General features: G+C 44.1%; 1 protein-coding gene across 1 annotated transcript in view; it reads left to right on the top strand.

Annotated features, from left to right (window-relative positions):
* Positions 1 to 21,192, top strand: part of USH2A (usherin) — a 437,205-nt gene that overhangs the window by 336,242 nt on the left and 79,771 nt on the right. Inside the window, exons 18-19 of the mRNA XM_077485085.1 lie at positions 6,039 to 6,293; positions 12,600 to 12,769. Coding sequence (XP_077341211.1) covers positions 6,039 to 6,293; positions 12,600 to 12,769 — 425 coding nt within the window. The remainder of the gene's footprint in view (positions 1 to 6,038; positions 6,294 to 12,599; positions 12,770 to 21,192) is intronic.

Here is a 21,192-nt window from a genome sequence, read left to right as displayed (position 1 = left end):
AGGAAGAGATTAAAGAGTGTTTAGGCTCGTCAAAAGGACAAAGAAGGCATGGGGTGAAACCTCCAACAGAAACGGCATGTGGGTAACACAACACCAAATGCACCTAGAACCTAGGTCTGCTTCATTTGGCCCCTGCGTGGATGGATTGGGGTCTTATTTTTTTCTCTTTGGTTATTTTTTAGTTATTTTTGTTGTATTTTGGTTTTGTGTGTCAAAACTAAAACATGCAAATAAAAAGATATAAGCCCCCCCAAAAAAACACAATTCTGAGGTGAGCTTCTATAGATGGGTCTGTGCCCTTTAGTAGGTAGGGGACTGGGGAAACTCCCCAGCATAGAGGGTAATAGTGATCGGGCATGGGCTTCGAGTAAGTGAACAAGGAGAAGCATAGTGGAGAGTCCAGAAGGACAAACAGATACGAATAGGGAGAGAAGAAGAGAAGAGGAAAAAGAAAAGAAAGAAGAAATGAGAGAGGTCGGGTTGGAGTAGAGCCAGGACCCCCCCACCCCCCCCACCCACCGGGTGGGCTCTCCAGTTATGGAATAAAATCAGGTAGAATGACCATGATGGTCATCTATTTTACTGATATTTTTTTAACCAATTATAGTAAACATTTCTTCTATTGTCATTTTGTTTATTTCATTCTGTAGAGTCACAAAAAAATGATTATATTGGATCCATAGTGCACCAACAACTGTGGTTTACACAAAAAAGGGAGGCAGCATAGTAACAATACAATAAAAATCAAGAGGGTTAGGAGGCTCCTAAATTGTGAGAGTTTACAATCTAAGGCAAATAATATAAAAGTTAACTGTGTGGCAATAAGTTGCTGGAGAAAGAGAAAAGTTTGTTTTTCTGGTAGCGGTGGGATAACCTTCCCTGAAGAAATTAGTTTTCATGGATAAAAAACAGAGTAGAAGATAGCCAGATAGATTTGGGTCGGGAATTCCAAAGAATGGGAGAGACTTTATAAAAGTCTTGGAGGTGAGCATAGGAGGAGATAATGAGGGAGCTACAAATATACATGATAGCTTTTATTTTGTTTGTAAATAACTTCACCTTTGCACCAATAATATAATGTTAGTTTCATTATAAAAGGGACACAGAATTTAATTTGCACTTTTAAATTATTCCAAGACACTAGCTGTTTTACAACTGACATTGGTCAAATTAGAAAAATCTTTTACATTATACTGTATGTTTTAAATGTATTTGGCATACATAAACCCTTAGGGCCGGTTCACACAGCGGGCGATGCGAGGCGACACGACTCGCCTCGCCTTGCTCCCGCAAGTCGCCCCCGTTCTGTACAATGGAACCGTTCTGAGAGGAGCGACTCGAGTCGCTCCGACTCAGAAAAAAGGTTCCTGTACTACTTCTGGGCGACTTCGGGGGCGACTTGCATTGACTTCTATACAGAAGTCATCTGCAAGTCGCCGCTGAGGTCGCCGCAGGTCGCGGCGAGGCAAGTCGGAGACGCCTCGCCGCGCCTGCAGTGGTAACCGGCCCATACAGTATATATCAAAGCAAAAATGTTAAAATGTATGTGCTTCATACAGGTGTAGAAGCTCAAGTGGCTAAGGAAAAACAATATAAAATTATCATAAAATATATAATTGATATGTCAGTTTTTTTACAATTTAATATCATTAAACCTTTGAGTTTCAATGTGTACCCAATTATATCCTTCTAACCATGCTATAATTAAACAAATGTAATTTCTTTTTTTTTCAGGAAACAGCAATGCTAGTCAGTGTATAAAAATTCTAGGGCTGTTACTGATTAACATTTTTTGAGTTTGATTAATCAATTTTTTTTAAATCGATTAATCGGCTAATTTCGATTAATTATAACGCACATACAGATCCAACTACTTTAAGCTGATCTCCTTGCATTGCATCTCTGCATCAGTCAGTGGTAAATGTGGTATACACTATATACAATCACCCGACACTACTTAGTTTCCACAATCCATGACTTAACCTCACAGTTCACACAAAATACGTTTTAAATTCAAACTGTAGCACTGACGTAAGTAATTTTTTTTCCACAGTAGCGTGACAATCCCTCCACCTCCGGTCTAACTAATCACTCTCACCTTATGGCATGGACTCCTGTGCAAACAGGTGGTCATGCAAGCGGGTATCGGACCATAAACTTCTCTCATGTCTCCTTAGATCTCAGCAAGGACGCCAGGTCATGGGTAGAAAGAAAAGATCTAAGTGCTCACCGCTGAAGTATAAGATTTAATTTTTGTGTTGAAACACAAACTACTCACATAAAGATGATAAAAACACAGCATGTAAAGCCAACAATCATGTTAGTTCTGTAGGGCAGCAGCAAGTGACGTCATGCATAGCTCCTCCCCCGTACGTGTTACATTCAATCAGAACTCCGACGTTACTGGAATCCTCCCCCCTTCCCTTCGTTAGCAGATGGAGGCACTTGGGGAAGGGGGGAGGAGTCCAGTGATGTTGATGTCTGTGACGTCACTGGATCTCCGACGGAAGTCTCTGAAGAAGCCGGCAGAGAGGTGAGTACCGATCAAAAGAATTTTGATCGATCAAAAAAATGAATCGATTAATCGAGGAATTAATCTTTAATTTCCATAGCCCTAAAAAAATCCCCAAAATCTATCCTCTTGGTAATGCGATCGGCCCACTGCAGAGAAGGTGGAGATCTACAATTATATTCATACATATTAAAGCACTATTATGCCCCGTACACACGATCGGAATTCTCGATGGAAAAAGCTATGATGGTTTTTCCGTTGGAATTCTGCTCAAACTTGGCTTGCATATACATGGTCACACAAAAGTTTGCTGAAATTTCGACCGTCAAGAACTCAGTGACGTACAACACTACAACAAGCTGAGAAAATTACGTTCCATGCTTCCGAGCATGCGTCAAATTGTTTCAGAGCATGCGTGGGAATTTTGCACGTCAGAATTGCTACAGACGATTGGGATTTCCGATCAAAACGTTTTCCATTGGAAAAATTGAGAACCTACTCTCAATCTTTTGATGGCGGAAATTCGGCCAGCAAAATTCCGATGGAGATACACACAGTAGCATTTTCCGATGAAAAGCTCTCATCGGTCTTTTGCGGGTCAAATTTCCAATCGTGTGTACACGGCATTAGTCTCATGCACACTAGATGTTAAAATAATGTTATAAAAACGTTTTTACAATAGTTTTTTTTGCATTTATTAGTGTTTTTTCGCGATTTTCCCGGGTTTTCCATGTCAGCTTTTTTAGCGTTTATTAGTGTTTTTTAGCAGTTTTCCGGCGTTAGTGTTTTTTTTGTTTTTTTTAATTTAAGCCTGAGTTCACACTAGCGTAATCTCAGAGATTGCATGTGATTCCCAATCGTACTGCAGATGCCGATCACATGCGATCTCTGAGCAATGCGAGTTCGGCCATACAGTTGAATGAACCCGCATTGGATTCACACAGAAAATAGTGCAGGGACTTGTTTTTCCCCGCACTAGAATCAAATTGCATGGGTGTTCTCACCTATGCAGTTAGATTCCTGTGCAAGTTCACAGTCCGCACTGCGATCTGTGAACTAAACTGGGGGTATCATTAACGTTGTTAATAACACCCGAAACGGTTTGCACAAGGCAGTGTGAACTGTCTGTGGAAGAGGAGCGATGCGGGAACCGGCGCTGGAATCGCAATGGTTCCCGCATCGCACTAGTGTGAACCCAGGATTGTTTTGTTTTTTCAATTAATCAAAAATGTCAAAAAATGCTGGTGAGACACTTTTTTGAGCATTTATCGGTGTTTATCAGTGTTTTTTGACATTAGAGCGTTTTTACAGCAGAAAACAGCTGAAAAACTCCTCTCAGAACCCACTAGTTCTGGGGTTTTTCTAAAGCCAAAAAACACCCCAGCCAAAAACTGCTGATAAGAGCCTATGGGGTTTATTACTAAAGGCAAATCCACTTTGCACTGCAAGTACACTTGAAAGTACACTTGGAAGTGCAGTCGCTGCAGATAGCTGCAGATCGGAGGGGAGGCTCTGAAATGAGGGGAAGGTCTGCTGATTTTCTCATCCAATCATGTACAAGCAAAAATTTGTTTTTTTCTTTTCCTTGCATGTCCCCTTCAGATCTACAGCGACTGCACTTCCAAGTGCACGTGAAGTGCACTTGTAGTGCAAAGTGGAGTTGCCTTTAGTAAATAACCCCCAATGTGTGCATGGACACATAGGATAACATGATGGGGAGTTTATTGACTATAGAAAAAAAGGTCTGAAGCTAAAACAGCTGCTGTAAAATGTCCAAAAACGTCCAGTGTGCATGAGGCCTTAGGGTCCTTTCACACGGGGCGGATCAGTTCTGATCCGCCCCGTGGATATCCGTTTGCTCAGCGGGGATCACTCCGTCGATCCCCGCTGAGCAGGGAGATGACAGGTCCGTCTCTGCACACTGCGCAGGGACAGACCTGTCACAGCGCCGCTCTCCCCTATGGGAGATCGGATGACGACGGACTGCAGTGTCCGTCGTCACCCGATCCGATCCGCAGACGGATGGAAAAATAGCTTTTTTCTCCGTTACACTTTTTCGGATCGGAGCGGGTCGGATGTCAGCGGACATGTCACCGCTGACATCCGACGCTCCATAGAGCTCTATGGAGCACCCGTTCAGGTCCGCCTGAAAAACTGACAGGCGGGCCTGAAAGGGACGTCAGTGTGAAAGGGGCCTTAGGCTTAATATACACGGGACGTTTTACAACCTCGCCTGAATGATTTAACTTGATAGAGAGTAACCAACATTTAAAAATGTCCATTTTGTCACGTTTAGCCACTTTTTTTTCAACTAGTCAAAAAATGAAAAACGCCTGTAAACAAAACGCAGCTAAACACGAGTTACCACGTTTACACATGTTTACAAGATGTTACAGATGTTTGCCACTTCAAATTCCTCTGAACATCTGTCCCGAAGGTTTTTTTTTTTGCCTTTGCAAAAAATGCTTCTAAAATCAACTGCCTAGGAATGACTATAAATGACCCTGTGTACATGTACTGATAAGATAATAGAGGAGAGTTCAGGGGCAGCTGAAAAAAACACCTATCTGCTCCTAAACGTCAGCAGCGGTATACATGTAGCCTTAAATCCAAATACTAACATTTATTATTTTGCAGATTATCATTTTTTAGATGTGATAGCTGCATTTTTTTTTTTGGGACTTTTGTTTCCTTTATACTAATGGTCTCAAAACTGCAGCCCGGGGGTCAGATGCGGCCCTTTGCCGGCCCCACCCTGATCACAGACTGACAATGTTGCTGTCCAAAGATGTCTCTGTGCTCCTTCATCCAGAGTGAGAGGGCTCCAATACAGGAGGTGTGTTACTGGCCAGATCACCAGGTGAAAATAGAGGGAAAAGGGCCAAAAAAAAACCAAATACAGCCACTATGGAAAAAGAGATTGCGGGCTGAAGTTATTTAAACACCGTCTATAGGAGCGGACATTTTAGGCTCAATATGGGAGACCACACAAATGTTTTATATAAAATATATGTTTTATTCAGGCCTGAATACCGGAAATATATAGACAACTACATATACAATCGTATTTTGATGTATAAACAATGTGTCTGTCATTTCCGGTAGCTATAGTATGGCATAATATACTGATTATTTCAAAAATATAAAAGGCGCCAACCTATGTAAATGCGTGTGATGGCTGCCCCTTTAAAGTCTGAATCACACTAATAAATGAAACAATGCATTAAGGTGAAAAAACGCGAACCTTTACAACCCCTTTAATTAAAATGTTGTTTTGTAACAGTGATCACATTGAATTTATGATTTTTTTGCTCCTAAAAAGTCCCACAGGGATTTTTTGTCTGTATGTGTAGAATTAGTTTTATTATCTTTATAATCCATATATTATGAATGTGGTGCAAGTAACAATACTGGCACGCATACACATATCATACTTTTTAGTTCTATAAATGCATAGTTCTTTATAATGAGACCTCATAGCTATGTACCTTTTGTGCAACTAAATAAATCTCTATCTTTTCTATAGGCGTTATAATAAGGCATGAACTATACATGAGGCGCATACACCAGACTGTGGAGAGGCGTGTCTTCCATGCCAGCGGGTGGCTGAACCCTCAGCCATTGGTGGAATCTGAAAATGAGAATGTGTTGCAACCACCAGTTACCAGTACCATAATCACTAACCTGGAGCCAAACACAGAATATGAGTTCTGTCTTGTCACCACTAATATGGCTGGCAGTGTTGCCTCCGTATGGGTAACACTTAAAACAGAAGAGTCTGGTAAGAATTTCTAAATATTTTTTTCCCAAAATGTTTGAGCATTAGTTTGGGTTATACCTTTAAATGTAGTAAGAAATGAATGGGCAGCCCAAAGTAAAAGCATGCAGTGAACTGCTGGTGTTGGCCAAGAAATATTAGAACTCTTCTAACCTTAGAATGTCCAATCTTAGGCTGCTAGGCTAAATTTCATTTTGGGCTTCACTGTAGTCAGTGGAGCAAGAGTAGATTGTTTTTGTCTGGTCAGGGTTCCCAGGCTGGGTGTTTGATTTCTCTTTCCTGCTTCTGGAAGAAGCTTCCAGAATATAGGGCAAGGGAAGTCATATGGCCAGTATGAATATGTATCATACTCCAGCCAATCCCTAGAAGGAGCCATCCACGAGGTGGCCGGGGAAATGATAAATGTTTGGGAAGCCTTTCCAGAGTGTTCCATTCTCTCAGACAGGGCTCCAGTTCTCCTGGAGCTGCTGTCCCTAGGAGAGAGCTTCTAAGACAAGAGATTAGTCTGGGCCTCAGCTGGTCTGAAGGCGTGGAGGAGAGTGCTAATGGACTTTCGCAGGAGGGCACTGTCCGGAAGTCCTGGTTTGGGCAAGGATATTTTATCTCCCTCACTGAGGATCTACCTGTGGATGCTGAGTTTCAGACAGCTCCTGGGACACTGTGAGTAAGACCTGATTTGAGACTTTACCCACTTCAGGACCAGCCGCCACAGTTATACTGTGGCAGGTTAGCTCCCCGTAGCTGTATGTCAGCCACTTTAAGACCACTAGGGGGCCCGCAGTGCGATGATGGAGCCAATGCACGTGCCCTGCAGCCGTGATGTCCGCCAAGTACCAGCAATCGCTCCTAAGAGAGACAGAACAGAGATCTGTTAATGTAAACAGACAGATCTCTGTTCTGTCAAGAGAGAGGAGACAGATCTGTTGTTCATACTAAGTATGAACAGCAATTGGTCTCCTCCTCCAGGCAGTCCCATCCCCCCACAGTTAGAATCAATCCCTAGGACACACATTTAACCCCTTGATCGCCCTCTTGTGTTAACCCATTCCCTGCCAATGATATTTATACAGTAATCAGTGGCTATTTTTAGCTCTGTACTCTGTATAAATGTCAATGGTCCCAAAAAAGTGTCCAAAGTGTGCGATCTGTCCACCACAATGTCACAGTCCCACAAAAAATCACTGATCACTGCCATTACCTGTAAAAAAAAAAAACTTTTGCGCAAACCAATCAATATATGCTTATTGTGATTTTTTTACCAAAAACATGTAGAAGAATACATATTGGCCTAAACTGAGAAAGAAATGTGTTTTTTATATTTTTTGGGGGGATATTTATTATAGCAAAAAGTAAAGTAAAGCAGTGCCGTATCACAAAAAAAAGCCTGGTCATTAAGGGGGCAAAAAGTGGTTAAATGATGCGGCTTCCGTAGGAATTTTATACTATGAAGTTTGACCCTGAACCCCACTGATGTTCAAGTTCTTCAGCAATAAATTCTAAAAAGACATCTCCTAGATTGAGCCTGTGTTGTCAGTGTGCATGGAACTGTGCTTAGACGTTGGCCTCTGTGCTAATAATGGGTATGCTGGGTATATTCTCAGTGCTACCCAGAGATTAAACAAATCCTCCTATATAAGTCGCACCTGTTTATCTGCCCTCTCTCCTCCAAAGACTCATAAAGTACACATTTTACACAGCAGAAGAAGAGGGCTGGGACCCGATACCATACACTGCAGAAGACAGAGAGGAGAGCTGAGTGTAACCTGAGACCTGAGTGGAGGGAATGGATAACCCCCCCCCCTCTACTCAGATCATAGGGAAACATGCACATCTGTGATGCACACATGCACACAGAGAGGAGAGCTGATTGTAACCTGAGACCTGAGTGGAGGGAATGGATACACCCATCATAGGGAAACATGCACCTCTGAGACAATAACCTGCTGTATGCTAGAGGGGGCTGAGGGTGTTCCCTGGGATTCTCTGGTGTTGTCATATACTGCCAGTAGTGATGCAGATAGCAGAGGGAACCACACTACAGTAGGTGCTTTGGATGGAGGTAGAGTAAACATTCTAAAGTTATATGCTTTGTTTATTTTTCATTTCTGAGGTTTACAACCACTTTAGGAAACAGTTTGATTTGGTCCATTCAGGGGGTTGTGTGTTTTTTGTATACGTGCAAGTTGACTTTCCATTTACAACAAGACTCTAACCAGATATAACATACACAAATCAATGTAGCTCTGTAATCATTATTACATAATTTAGGTACATCATTGCGGTATGTTAGCACACATGCATTAAAGTGGGAGTCCGCCGGGAGTCCGCCAGGAGTCCGCGTTTTTTGTTTTTTTAAAAGCCAGCAGCTACAAATACTGCAGCTGCTGACTTTTAAAATAGTGACACTTACCTGTCCAGCGCGCCCGCGATGTCGGCACCCGAAGCCGATCTCTCGATCGTCTCTCGGGTGCTGCCGCCGCCATCTTGGGTATGGGAATCAGGAAGTGGAGCCTTTCGGCTTCATTTCCCGGTTCCCTACTGCGCATGCGCGAGTCGCTCTGCACAATAAGGATGGACCCGCTGCCTCTGGGATCTGTGTGTTTCCCAGCAGGCAGCGGGGGACTTTCGGAAAGGGGCATAATCTACGCCCCTTTCCGCAGAGAGCTATCCCGGAAGTGGGTGCAGATACCTGTACTGTACAGGTACCTGCACCCCCCTGAAAGGTGCCAATTGTGGCGCCGGAGGGGGGGGAGGATTCCAATGAGCGGAATGTCCACTTTAGGGTGGACCTCCGCTTTAACATGCATTAATGTTTATTGTGTTGGGCATCAATGGGCTGCCTAACACACTATAACACAACAAAGAAGAGACATATACCATTACACAAGGCACATTAGTACCTTATCACTTGCTGTACTAAACTGCCATGACCGTCCATTGGCGTCCATTGGCATGGTGCTTTAGAATGAATGACACTTGTATTGCACATTGCCATGCATTACTGCAAGGCAATCGTTAATTAGGTTTAGATGGTAGGTATATCCATGTACAGTATAGTATGCACTCAATACTTGCATGGTGGTGATGAGCCTATGGCACTGCTGAGGTGTTATGGATGCCCAGGTTGTTTTGATAGCAATCTTCAGCTCATCTGCATTTTTGGGTCTTGTGTCTCTCATCTTCCTCTTGACGATATCCCACAGATTCTTTATGGGATTTAGGTAAGGCGAGTTTGTTGGCCAATCAAGCACAGTGATACCTTGATCATTAAACCGGGTATTGGTACTTTTGGCAGTGTGGGCAGGTGCCAAGTCCTGCTCGAAAATGAAATCAGCATCTCCGTTAAGCTGGTCATTAGAGGAAAGCATGAAGTGCTCTAGAATTTCCTGGTCGGGGGGCTGCGCTGACTTTGGACTTGATAAAACACAGTGGACCAACATCTGCAGATGACATGGCTCTCCAAATCATCACGGACTGTGGAAACTTCCCACTGGACCTCATGCAACTTAGATTCTGTGTCTCTCCACTCTTCCTCTAGACTCTGGGAACTTGATTTAAAAATTACAGGCATACCCCCCTTTTAAGTACACAATGGGATTTATTTACTAAAGCTGGAAAGTGCAAAATCAGGCTCACTTCTGCATAGAAACCAATGAGCTTCTAACCTTGGCTTGTTCAATTAAGCTTTGGTAATAAAACCTGGAAACTGATTGGTTTCTATGCAGAAGTGAGCCTGATTTTGCACTTTCCAGCTTTAGTAAATAAACCCCATTGTGTACTTAAAAGTGGGGTATGACTGTAAATTAAAAATGTACTTTCATCCAAAAAGAGGACTTTGGTCTACTGAGCAAAAGACCAGTCCTTTTTCTCCTTAGCACAGGTCTCTGGTTCAGAAGTGGCTTGGCACAAGGAATGCGACAGTTGTAGCCCATGTTCTGGATACGTCTGTGTGCGGTGGCTCATGAAGCCCTGACACCAGCCATAGTCCATTTCTTGTGAATCTCACCCAAAGTCTCGAATGGCTTTTGCTTCACAATCCTCTCAAGCCTGTGGTTATCCCAGTTGCTTGTGCACCTTTTTCTACCACACTTTTCCTTCTATTCAACTCGGGAAACCTTTGCAGGTGTTTTGACTTATTTAGCTTGTTAGAGTGCAAATCCATGAGTCTATATTATTGAGAAGAGAATGTTATGGTAGGTATGGCGCTGTTCTTATAGACTAATGGTGTTGTGTTATACCCTCTGCAGGTTATAACATTATCTATGGAAGAGGGCACAGATAATTTCTTGGATGAACCTACTAAAAACAGACTTGATCAAATTGGAAATATGTATCCCAATTTGCCCCACGGCGAAGTGAATTTGAACTTTCACAATATTCTAATTTTCCGAGATACTGAATTTTGGGTTCTCACTAGTTGTAAGCCATAGACAACAAAATTAAAAGAAAAAAAATGCTTGAAACATATCACTGAATCTATATAATAATGAATGTATATAATAATGAATGTAATGAATCTATATAATATATGCGTTTCACTTTTTTAATTTAATTACAGAAATAAATTAACTTTTTGTTGATATTCAAATTTTACGAGATGCACTTGTACATGTGTATTGTGTTGAGAGCTGCTCGTTATAGGACTAGATAGCCTAGATATAGAAAGATTAAGTAAATTATTAACTGCTCTCTTACTACCCCATAAATAGTGTTTCCACATAAATCATACAAAAATTATCATACATAAAAAATAAAAACAAATGTGGCAGCAAAAATTATCTGTGCTTTCTTTTTCACCAAAAAATGTGAATGTGCAATTCTCTCCCCATTCAACATACATAACCATAAATAATGTGAAAAATGTATGAAACAAAAAATAAATAATGTCCATAATGTTATACAAATACAGAAAAGTCCAAACTATAAATCTAAGCAAAAGTGATGATTTAACACCAAGTGAATAATTGTGCATTCTTCTCCACCAAAACATGGATATGCAGCTCACTCACCAGAACCTCATGACCCCCATTACAGGAAGTTAAACAGCGCTCTATCAATCCTTAAAATGGTAGTAAACTCGCTGACGTGTTTTTTTTTTCTGACCTGCAAGGGAAAAGTCATAATGAGCTAGTATGCACCGCATACTAGCTAATTATGAAATACTTGCCTTAGAACGAGGCCCCGACATCTCGCCCGAACCACGCCAAGGGAGTGTCTTCCAGGTTCCCTCGGCGTGTCTTCCGGGTATCGCGGCTCCAGCGCTGTGCGTGGCCGGAGCCGCGACATCGCATGTGCGTGGGAGATCTCTTTCCGGCAGGGAAGAAGCCCCTGTGCACATGCGCCGCTACAGTCAGCGGCACTGCAGTCAGTACTCCACTCATATCCATCCAGGAACCCGAATGCACAGGGAGGTGGGCACCCAGAGACAACAATGTGGCGCTCCTGCGCATTTAAACAAAGTCTACATATGGCTAACATATAGAGGAAGAGAGAGAAAGAGCCTCTCATGGTGTAGTAAATTTAAATTGATTGAAAAAGGATAAAAAATGCACTTACACTTCAAGAGCATTTTCGGCAACAAAATGAAAGTGGAAACACCCGTTTGCGTACCACCTGCATTCCAAATGGCAAAAGTGACATGTCCCAGAAATCCCTCACAACACGTTTCGTCGGCAAACGTCTGATGTCACCACGACCCCTGTTTTTTAAAGCAAGCAGTGAATGTATCTGAATCTGACCTTGTACCAGCCTTTTTCAGTCCCTGCACAGCAGAGCTGGAGTGTGAGAGGAAGAAGCAGCAACAGGAGTCAATTAGTTCATGTGCTGACAAGAGGCATACTAATAGGAGAAAGGAGAGTGACAGAGGGATGAGCTATTCACTGTGCTGCTTCTCCCATCACTGTCCAGTCACAGGCTATGGTGGGACTGGGACACTTTCTGCTCAGAAAGTGGGTTCATTAACGCTGGCCACCTGGCTGAGGGACGAAAAACTGTGACAAAAAAGTGGAAATGCTGGGTAGATATTTGGATTGAAATTGAATGTTCTAAGAAAAGCTGCATTCTTTTTTCTTCTCCTTAATGGGCTAGTCATTTTTATCTTATTTATGCTGGAGTTCTACTTTAAATTATGTTACCAGAGACTTGAAAAACCAAATTAGCAGACTGCTTCGGCAGATCAGCTGATACATTGGAGATCTGTGATCAGGTCAGATCTCTGTCTATGCTGGTCTTATAAATTGCTTTGAACGTCTTACATTATATGACATTTTTGAGTTTGTTTTTTTACCTACTGAAGCATTGTATTTTCAGAGCCTATTTTCATGGTACCCCCAACTGTGGTTCCCCTGTCATCACACTCTATAAACGTATCATGGGAGAGACCTTCTAATGATGTAACCAGAGGGAAAGTCACTGGCTATACAGTTAACCTGCTGTCCAACTTGGTAGATGCATTAGATGTGGGAAGAGCTTCATCGGAGGTAAGACCATGTTTACTGCAATGAGCAAAGTTCTACATTATACAAAATAAAGAGGTCGATCCTAACATATTGAACAAGATCACAGTTTGGGCTAAAGATTTTGCATTGCTCCTTCATCTCACGTTATTATTCTGAATTATCATAACCCCAACATTCTCTGTCTCATTATACATTTTACTAATTATAAGTGCTAAAAACAAAAGTTAAAACAGTATTAAAGCGGTTCTTCACCCTAAAGGGGAAGTTCCGCTAGTATTATCCCTCCCCCCCTCCGGTGCCACAATCGGCACCTTTCGGGGGGGAGGGGGGTGCAGTTACCTGGATAATCCAGGTAACTGCACCCACTTCCGGCCAGACCGCCGCAGACCCCCGCATCGCTCCGTCCCCCCCCCCCCCCCGTTGTGTTCTGGGAAACACACAGTTCCCAGAGACACAGCGGGGAACCAGCGCAGCGCGACTCACGCATGTGCAGTAGGGAACTGGGCAGTGAAGCCCTCATGCTTCACTTCCCGATTCCCTGACATAGGATGGCGGCGGTGGCTGCAGCGAGACGAGCGATCGCTCGTCATCTGCTGCCGACATCGCTGGAACCTGGGACAGGTAAGTGTGATATTATTAAAAGTCAGCAGCTGCAATATTAGTAGCTGCTGGCTTTTAATATTTTTTTTTTAGGTGCAGCTCCTCTTTAAGGTGTGTGTACAGTGAGGGAAAAAAGTATTTGATCCCCGGCTGATTTTGTACATTTGCCCACTGACAAAGAAATGATCAGTCTATAATTTTAATGGTAGGTTTATTGTAACAGTGAGAGACAAAATAACAACAAAAATATCTAGAAGAACACATTTCAAAAAAGTTATAAATTGGTTTGCATTTTAATGAGTGAAATAAAGTATTTGACCCCTTCGCAAAACATGACTTAATACTTGGTGGCAAGACCCTTGTTGGCAATCACAGAGGTCAGACGTTTCGTGTAGTTGGCCACCAGGTTTGCACACATCTCAGGAGGGATTTTGTCCCACTCCTCTTTGTAGATCCTCTCCAACTCTTTAAGTAACCCATGAACAAAACAAACAAAAACAAAAACCTGCAAGACAAAAGCATAATGAGCTAGAATACATAGCATACTAGCTCATTATGTATTACTCACCTTAGATCGAAGCCCCAGTAGCAGTCCTCGTTCACCGCTCCAGCCAGCAACATCGCTCCCGGAGTTACTTTCGGGCATCGCGGGCTTCGGCGCTGTGATTGGCCGGAGCCGCGATGACGCCATGACGTCACATGTACACGGGAGCCACCGGTAATGGCACAGTCTAACAGTACGCATGTGTTGATGATGTCGACACATGTAGATACAGGGGATATCTCCTAAATTAAGCAGGTTTAGGAGATATCCAGGGTAACTACAAGTAAGTCTTATTATAGGCTTACCTGTAGCAAAAAGTGGTTGTAAAGCGTTTACAACCACTTTAAGGCTGACGCTTGGTAACTCGAACCTTCAGCTCCCTCTACATTTTTTCTATGGGATTAAGGTCTGGAGACTAGCTAGGCCACTCCAGGACTTTAATGTGCTTCTTTTCTTTTTGAGCTACTCCTTTGTTGCCTTGGCCGTGTGTTTTGGGTCATTGTCATGCTGGAATACCCATCCACGACCCATTTTCAATGCCCTGGCTGAGGGAAGGAGGTTCTCTCACAAGATTTGACAGTACATGGCCCATCGTCCCTTTAATGCGGTGACGTTTCCTGTCCCCTTAATAGAAAACACCTCCAAAGCATAATGTTTTCACCTCCATGTTTGATGGTGGGGATGATGTTCTTGGGGCCATAGGCAGCATTCCTCCTCCTCCAAACACGGCAAGTTGTGTTGATGCCAAAGAGCTCAATTTTGCTCTCATCTGACCACGACACTTTCACCCAGTTCTTCTCTGAATCATTCAGATGTTCACATGTGTTTCTTGAGCAGGGGGACCTTGCAGGCGCTGCAGAATTCACGGCATAGTGTATTACCAATTGTTTGTGGCATGTCAGGAAGTCTGATCATTGAAGGATGGCAGTCTGAGTTCCCAGCACAACCAGAACACTGACCATGCTGCGCTCTCATGCCTAGTAGGAACACCATATATTTTACACAAAGGAAGCAATACAAAGAGAACAGGATACAGTACATACAAGTATTTGGTACAGCAGGCACACATATGGAATATGAAATGTTGGGTTTACATAATCTTTAAACCCAAAACCAAAAATTTAATATGTTGCAACTTACCAATCATTAGATGGGGTGGCTGCATTAGATTTCTATTTTCCTTTCTGTTTTCACCTGGTGATTTGGCAAGTAACCCACCCCCTGTATTAGAGTTCCCCCACTCTGGTTGAAGGAGCACATGGGCACCTTTAGGCTGGGTTCGCACCTATGCATTTTTTGTGCGTTTTGCATTTTGCAGAAATGCACCACAGTTCATTTAACATAGTTTCCAATGATACATGCTCACATCTATGCGTTTTTAAGCCGCTGCGTTTTTGGAAAGGATCAGGGACTTTAAAAAAAAAATGGCATGGGCTCCCTCCCAAAATTCATAATAGACCCTTATCGGATCATGCAACCCAGCGGGACAGGAAAGGGAGGAGATGAGTGAGCATCACCCCCCTCCTGAACCATACCAGGCCACACTCCCTCAACATGGGGGGTGCCATGGGCAGGGGGGCTCTGCCCCCCAAAACACCTTGTCCCAATATTGATGGCCAAGGTTGTTGGGGGTCTGCGGGAAGGGGGTTTATCAGAGTCTGGAATCCCCCTTTAACAAGGGGGCCCCCAAGTCCTGGCAATTCTTTTTTTTACATTCAGCTGTCAGCGGGGAACAACCGGTTATTCACAGTTTGTTAAAGAGAAACAAAATGCAAAACACATGAAAACTACATGCAAAAATGCATAAAAATTGCATGTTCTAAAACACAAAATGCATCAGAAAACTGCATCAACTGCATAGATGTGAACCTAGCATTAGACCACAGAATTTGGGTGGAGGAGAGTGGTAGATGGACTAGCAGATTTAGATATACCAACAAATTGAAGGCAAACTCCAAATCATTGTAATCACCTCTGTCAGTGTGTAGGTTTGTTTCAATCTTCTAACTGCAACATTTACAGGTGAGCTTGTTCTCTTGCAAAAACAACTAATTTAGGAACACCAGGTGAAAATAAAGGAAAGACAGCCTAAAAAAGAAAACAAATGCAGCCATCACATATATATATAATAAATATTTGCTTTGGAGTTTAATATCTCTATTAAAAGGATGCCCAGATAAACACCTTAACAAGTACATACAGTGAATTTTATCATACAAGGGAAAAATAGGAGAGAACCAAATCTATTCAAGATTACCATCTAGAAGTATAAGGGGACGGGGTGCAGAAATATTACAGAACGGAGCTTTCCTCCAGTATATAGGAAAGCAGCGTGTGTCCTGACAGAGTACAGGTGAAAGCAGCGCCGGATCAAAGACTGAAAAGACGATTTCAGGCCAGATTATGGGCTGAAGAGATATGGTTATGGCTGGAGGATCAGTGAGTGCTGTTGAAAAGAAAAACAGCTTTTCAAATAATACATAAAGTCAAACGTTTTGCAAAGGAGAGATTCTGAAGAAAAGCTTCCAGCTTTGAGAGCAATTCCCTGCCCTGAGCTCCTTCTCACATTAACCTTCCTTATAACCCTCATACTAAAATCCCTTGTAACCCTAATACTAAAATTCCTTGTATCCAGATACTAATCATCTCTTATGCCGCGTACACACAATCGCACATTCTGACAACAAAATCCATGGTATTTTTTCCGACAGATGTTGGCTCAAACTTGTCTTGCATACACACGGTCACACAATGTTGTCAGAAAACGTCAAGTACGACGTACAATGAGCCGTGAAAATTGAAGTTCAATAGCCAGTGCGGCTCTTCTGCTTGATTCCGAGCATGCGTAGAACTGTGTGTCGGAATTGTGTGCACGCGATCAGAATTTCCGACAACGGATTTTGTTGTCGGTAAATTTGAGATCCAGATCTCAAATTTTGTTTTGTCGGAAATTCCGATGGAAAATGTCCGATGGAGCCTACAAACGGTCAGAATTTCCAACAAAAAGCTCCCATCAAACATGTAAGGCGGCTGAAAAAAGAGTTTTACACTGGGGTGCTGCACTGGCAGGATGTAAAAAAAAAGTCCTGCAAGCAGCTTCTTTGCAGCGCTTTAGGAGCCATGAATACACCTCTCTTAAAGCACCCCTGCCCATTAAAATCAATGGGCAGCACCGTCGAAGCGCCTCGGCAGCGGCACTTTGCGGGCGCTTTTATCCCTGTATTTGGTCGCTAGCAGGGGTTAACAGCACCCCGAAAAGTACCACAAAAAAGACAGTAAAGCTCTGCTAGTCGATTTTTGAGGTTGGAATGATTGGGGCATGGGAATAGCAGCAGCCACTTAGCCTATTTAAACAAATGACAGGCTGACAGCAGCCATCGCTGTTGACATATAGCTGCACACAGAGCAATTACCCGTTGTTAAGGACAGATGTCTGAGTCTGGATGCATCTGACATTCATCCATAACTTTAGCTATCCACTCTGTGTGCAGCTACATGTGAACAGGCAGCGGCCGCTGTCAGCCTGTCATTGTTTTAAATAGGCTGAAGGGCAGCTGCTATACCCTGATCATTCCAGCTGTAGGAATCTGCTGATTCTTGCCATTGGAATCCACAGGCTGCATGTAATCGGCCATGTGCATGTGACCCATGGGGTCTTACAGTGATCTTCTAGGTATCCCTAACAGTAACCCTCTCTGTAATGCTAACACTAGCCCTCAGCCCACTAGCCTACCCTTCCTGTAACCCTAATGCCGCGTACACACAACCGGACTTTCCGGCAGACTAGGCCCGACGGGATCAGTCCGTCGGACAATACTATCGTGTGTGGGCTAGTCCGATCATTTTTTCGTTAAAAAAAAAACCAGACGGACCTAGAAGTAGAACATGTTTCAAATCTATCCGATGGACTCAATTCCGACGGACTAAAAATCTGGAAAACCATTCGTCTGTGTGCTAGTCTGATGGACGAAATACGATGCAAAGGCAGCTATTGGCTACTGGCTATTCCTTGTTTAGTCCCGTTTACGCCATCATGTTCAAAACGAACAGACTTTCGAACAGACTTAGTCCGTTCGTGTGTGGCCAAGTTCATTTGTTCAGAAAGTCAGTCGGAACTCGGCTGAAAGTTCGTCGGGAAGACCGTCGGACCTAGTCTGCCGGACAGTCCGGTCGTGTGTACGCGGCATAACACTAACCCTCTCACTAGCTTTCCATATATCACTAACCCTCCCTGTAACGTTGACCCTAACACTAACCATTTCTGTCACCCTAACACTGACCCTCCACTGATCCTTTCTGTAGCCCCAACACCCTTTCTGTAACTCTAACACTAACCCCTTAAACATACCCATCCGACAACCCTAACACTAAACTCTTACACTTGCCCTTCCTACAACCCTAACACTAACCCCTTACACTTACTCTTCCTACAACAGTAACACTAACCCCTTAAACTTACCCTTCCTATAACCCTAACACTAACCCCTTACACTTACCCTTCTTACAACAGAAACACTAACCCCTTACACTTGCCCTTCCTACAACCCCAACACTGACCCCTTACACTTACCCTTCCTACAACCCTAACACTGACCCCTTACTTACCTGTCCTACAACCCTAACACTAACCACTTATACAAGGGGTGCCCAACCTTTTGAAGAGCGAGGGCCACTTAAGCGACTTGGTAACTGGTCGTGGGCCACAATGAAAGAGCAGGCGGATGATAGGTCCGTGGACACAGCCCACTCTACTCTATGGGTCTTCTGATCTGATCCACCCAGACAGAAGGGGATTGATCCCTTCTGTTTTTTTTTACCAAATCAGATTGGAGGCAGGCAGGTGTAAATGGACACAAATCTGTTTACATCTGCCCTTTCATAGAGGTGAGGGTTCAATTGGGTCGGACCGATTTTGTGAAAGGAGCCTTTCACACTAATGAAGCACAGTGCACCTGTGTCTTTCCTGCGGGTTAGCTACACTTTACTATAGACTTCTATTATATCCTACAGGTGTGATGCGCTTTCTGAAAGCTCACCAAACCCACAGGTAATAACAGAAGTCTATGCCTCAGTGCAGGTAACCTGAAGGTGCACTGCACCTGCAGATCAGTTTGAAAGCAGCCCAGTAACCACTGCGTAGATATGCCCATATATACACTGCAATTTTAGTAATAAACTGACCTTTAATAACAGTCTTCCATTCAGGTATTGCCTGCTGTTGCTGCCCCCGGCAGAGTGCAATTGGTATCACTCCGCCTGTGGCAGGAGCCAGCACTATACAGGAAGCATCAGTTTATACAGCTTTGCTCCACAGCCGATTGTTTTACCGGCTTCATTAACAACACAGATGCTCTGGGATGGCGGGTCGGCAACCCATGATCTGGGCTTGCCAATCTGCCATCCCACAGAAGGAGGTTGCGGGCCACATCAGAGGGCTCCACGAGCCACTGGTTGGGCACCCCTGCCTTATACTAACCCGTACTACAACCCTAACACTAACACCTTACACGTACTGTACCTTTCCTACAACCCTAACACTAACTCTTCCAGTAACCGTAACATTTGACAGGGGGTAGGGAGGCATTGTATCACCTCCTCACCACTTGCTTTAACCCTTTGATCATCACACTAGCGTGCCAATACCGTGTGCATTCCAAACTGATGCGCAGTGCTTGCAGACCACCCCTATTCACTTGAATGGGTCATGCTAACCACAACCTTAAGGGTTATTTTATTAAAGCAGTGAATGTGAATTTCACCAAACATTCACTAATGGGGAATCAATCACTGTAATTTACAACACCTGCATCTGTGCTGAATGTTTGGTAGATGTCAGACTGACTGCCTTATAAATATGCCCCTAAGTCTTCCTGTGTCCCCATAACTAACTCTTTTACGTAACCCTAACACTAACACCTAACATGCATTTTGTCACATGTTACCACAATGCATTGATGTGAATCATTCCGGGCAAAGTGATAGGTTGTCTTGAAAAGATTCCCTTTCCATTCACCGATACTCTCAGCTAAAAGGGTCCCTAATTTTAGCGTGTCAGCAGCCGATCGCTTATATATTTTTCTTTTCTTCTTTCCATTTGCGCAATATTGTTGTTATAGATTTCATTCACCGATACTTACCTTCTCTGTACTCCACCTCTGCTCTGTCGGTGTGAGCAGAATTATGCCGCGTACACACGGGCGGACTGTATGGCCTACTTTCGGCAGACAATCCGCCCGTGTGTATGCCAGTCCGCCGTACTTTTGAAATGAGCGGACTTTTCCCGCTCGGAGAAAAGTCCGCTCATTTCGAGTGGGTATCCAGGTAGGCGGGGGCCCGTGAAGGAGACGCCGCTGGCCCCGCCGCCTGGTATGGACTTAAAGGGGAACCCCAATGCCGAAAAAAATCGACGTGGGGGCCCCCCCAAGTCCACAAACAGACCCTTGTCCGAGCACGCTACCCGGACGGCCAGGAAAGGGGGGCGAGCGAGCGCCCCCCCTCCTGAGCCGTACCAGGCCGCGTGCCCTCAACATGGGGGGGTGCCTTGGGGAAGGGGGGGCCGCGCGCCCCCCCCACCCCAAAGCACCTTGTCCCCATGTTGATGAGGACAAGGGCCTCTTCCCGACAACCCTGGCCGTTGGTTGTCGGGGTCTGCGGGTGGGGGGCTTATCGGAATCCGGGAGCCCCCTTTAATAAGGCCCCCGGATACCGGTCCCCCACCCTATGTGAATGAGTATGAGGTACAATGTACCCCTACCCATTCACCTGTAAAATAAAAGTACAAAAAAAAACACAACACACGAGATAAAATACTTTATTGCACAGCTCCGGGGGTCTTCCGTCTTCGGGGGTCTTCTCGCCGGACTCCTCCGCTATCTTCTTGTAGCTCTTTTGCTAGCGGAGGAGTCCGGCTTTCTTCCTCGCCGCTGGCCTCTTCTCCCTACTTCGGGGGTCTTGTCCCCCTCTTCGGTTCTTCTGCCGGGCCACCACGCCTTCTTATAGCTCTTTTACAGGCGGTGGCCCGGTCTTCTGTCACCGCCGCCGCCTTCCGTTCTTCTTCTTCTTCTTCTTCTTCTCCAGGAGATGTTGCCTCGACGATCTCTCCGGCCGGAATGCCAGGGACGCACTGCGCGGCCACTTATATAGGGACAATGGAGCGGTGTCACATGGCTTTATGTCACATGGGTTGGTGTCACATGGTGACCCCGCCCCCTTACGATGTCATAGTCCCCATGTGACATCAACCCATGTGACCAACCCATGTGACATAAAGCCATGTGACACCGCCCCTTGTCCCTATATA

Source organism: Lithobates pipiens, unplaced genomic scaffold (assembly GCF_037356315.1).
Source record: "Lithobates pipiens isolate NorthernLeopardFrog02 unplaced genomic scaffold, aLitPip1_a1.2 Scaffold_18, whole genome shotgun sequence".
Classification (NCBI taxonomy): domain Eukaryota; kingdom Metazoa; phylum Chordata; class Amphibia; order Anura; family Ranidae; genus Lithobates; species Lithobates pipiens.
This window is presented reverse-complemented; position numbering and strand designations above follow the sequence as displayed.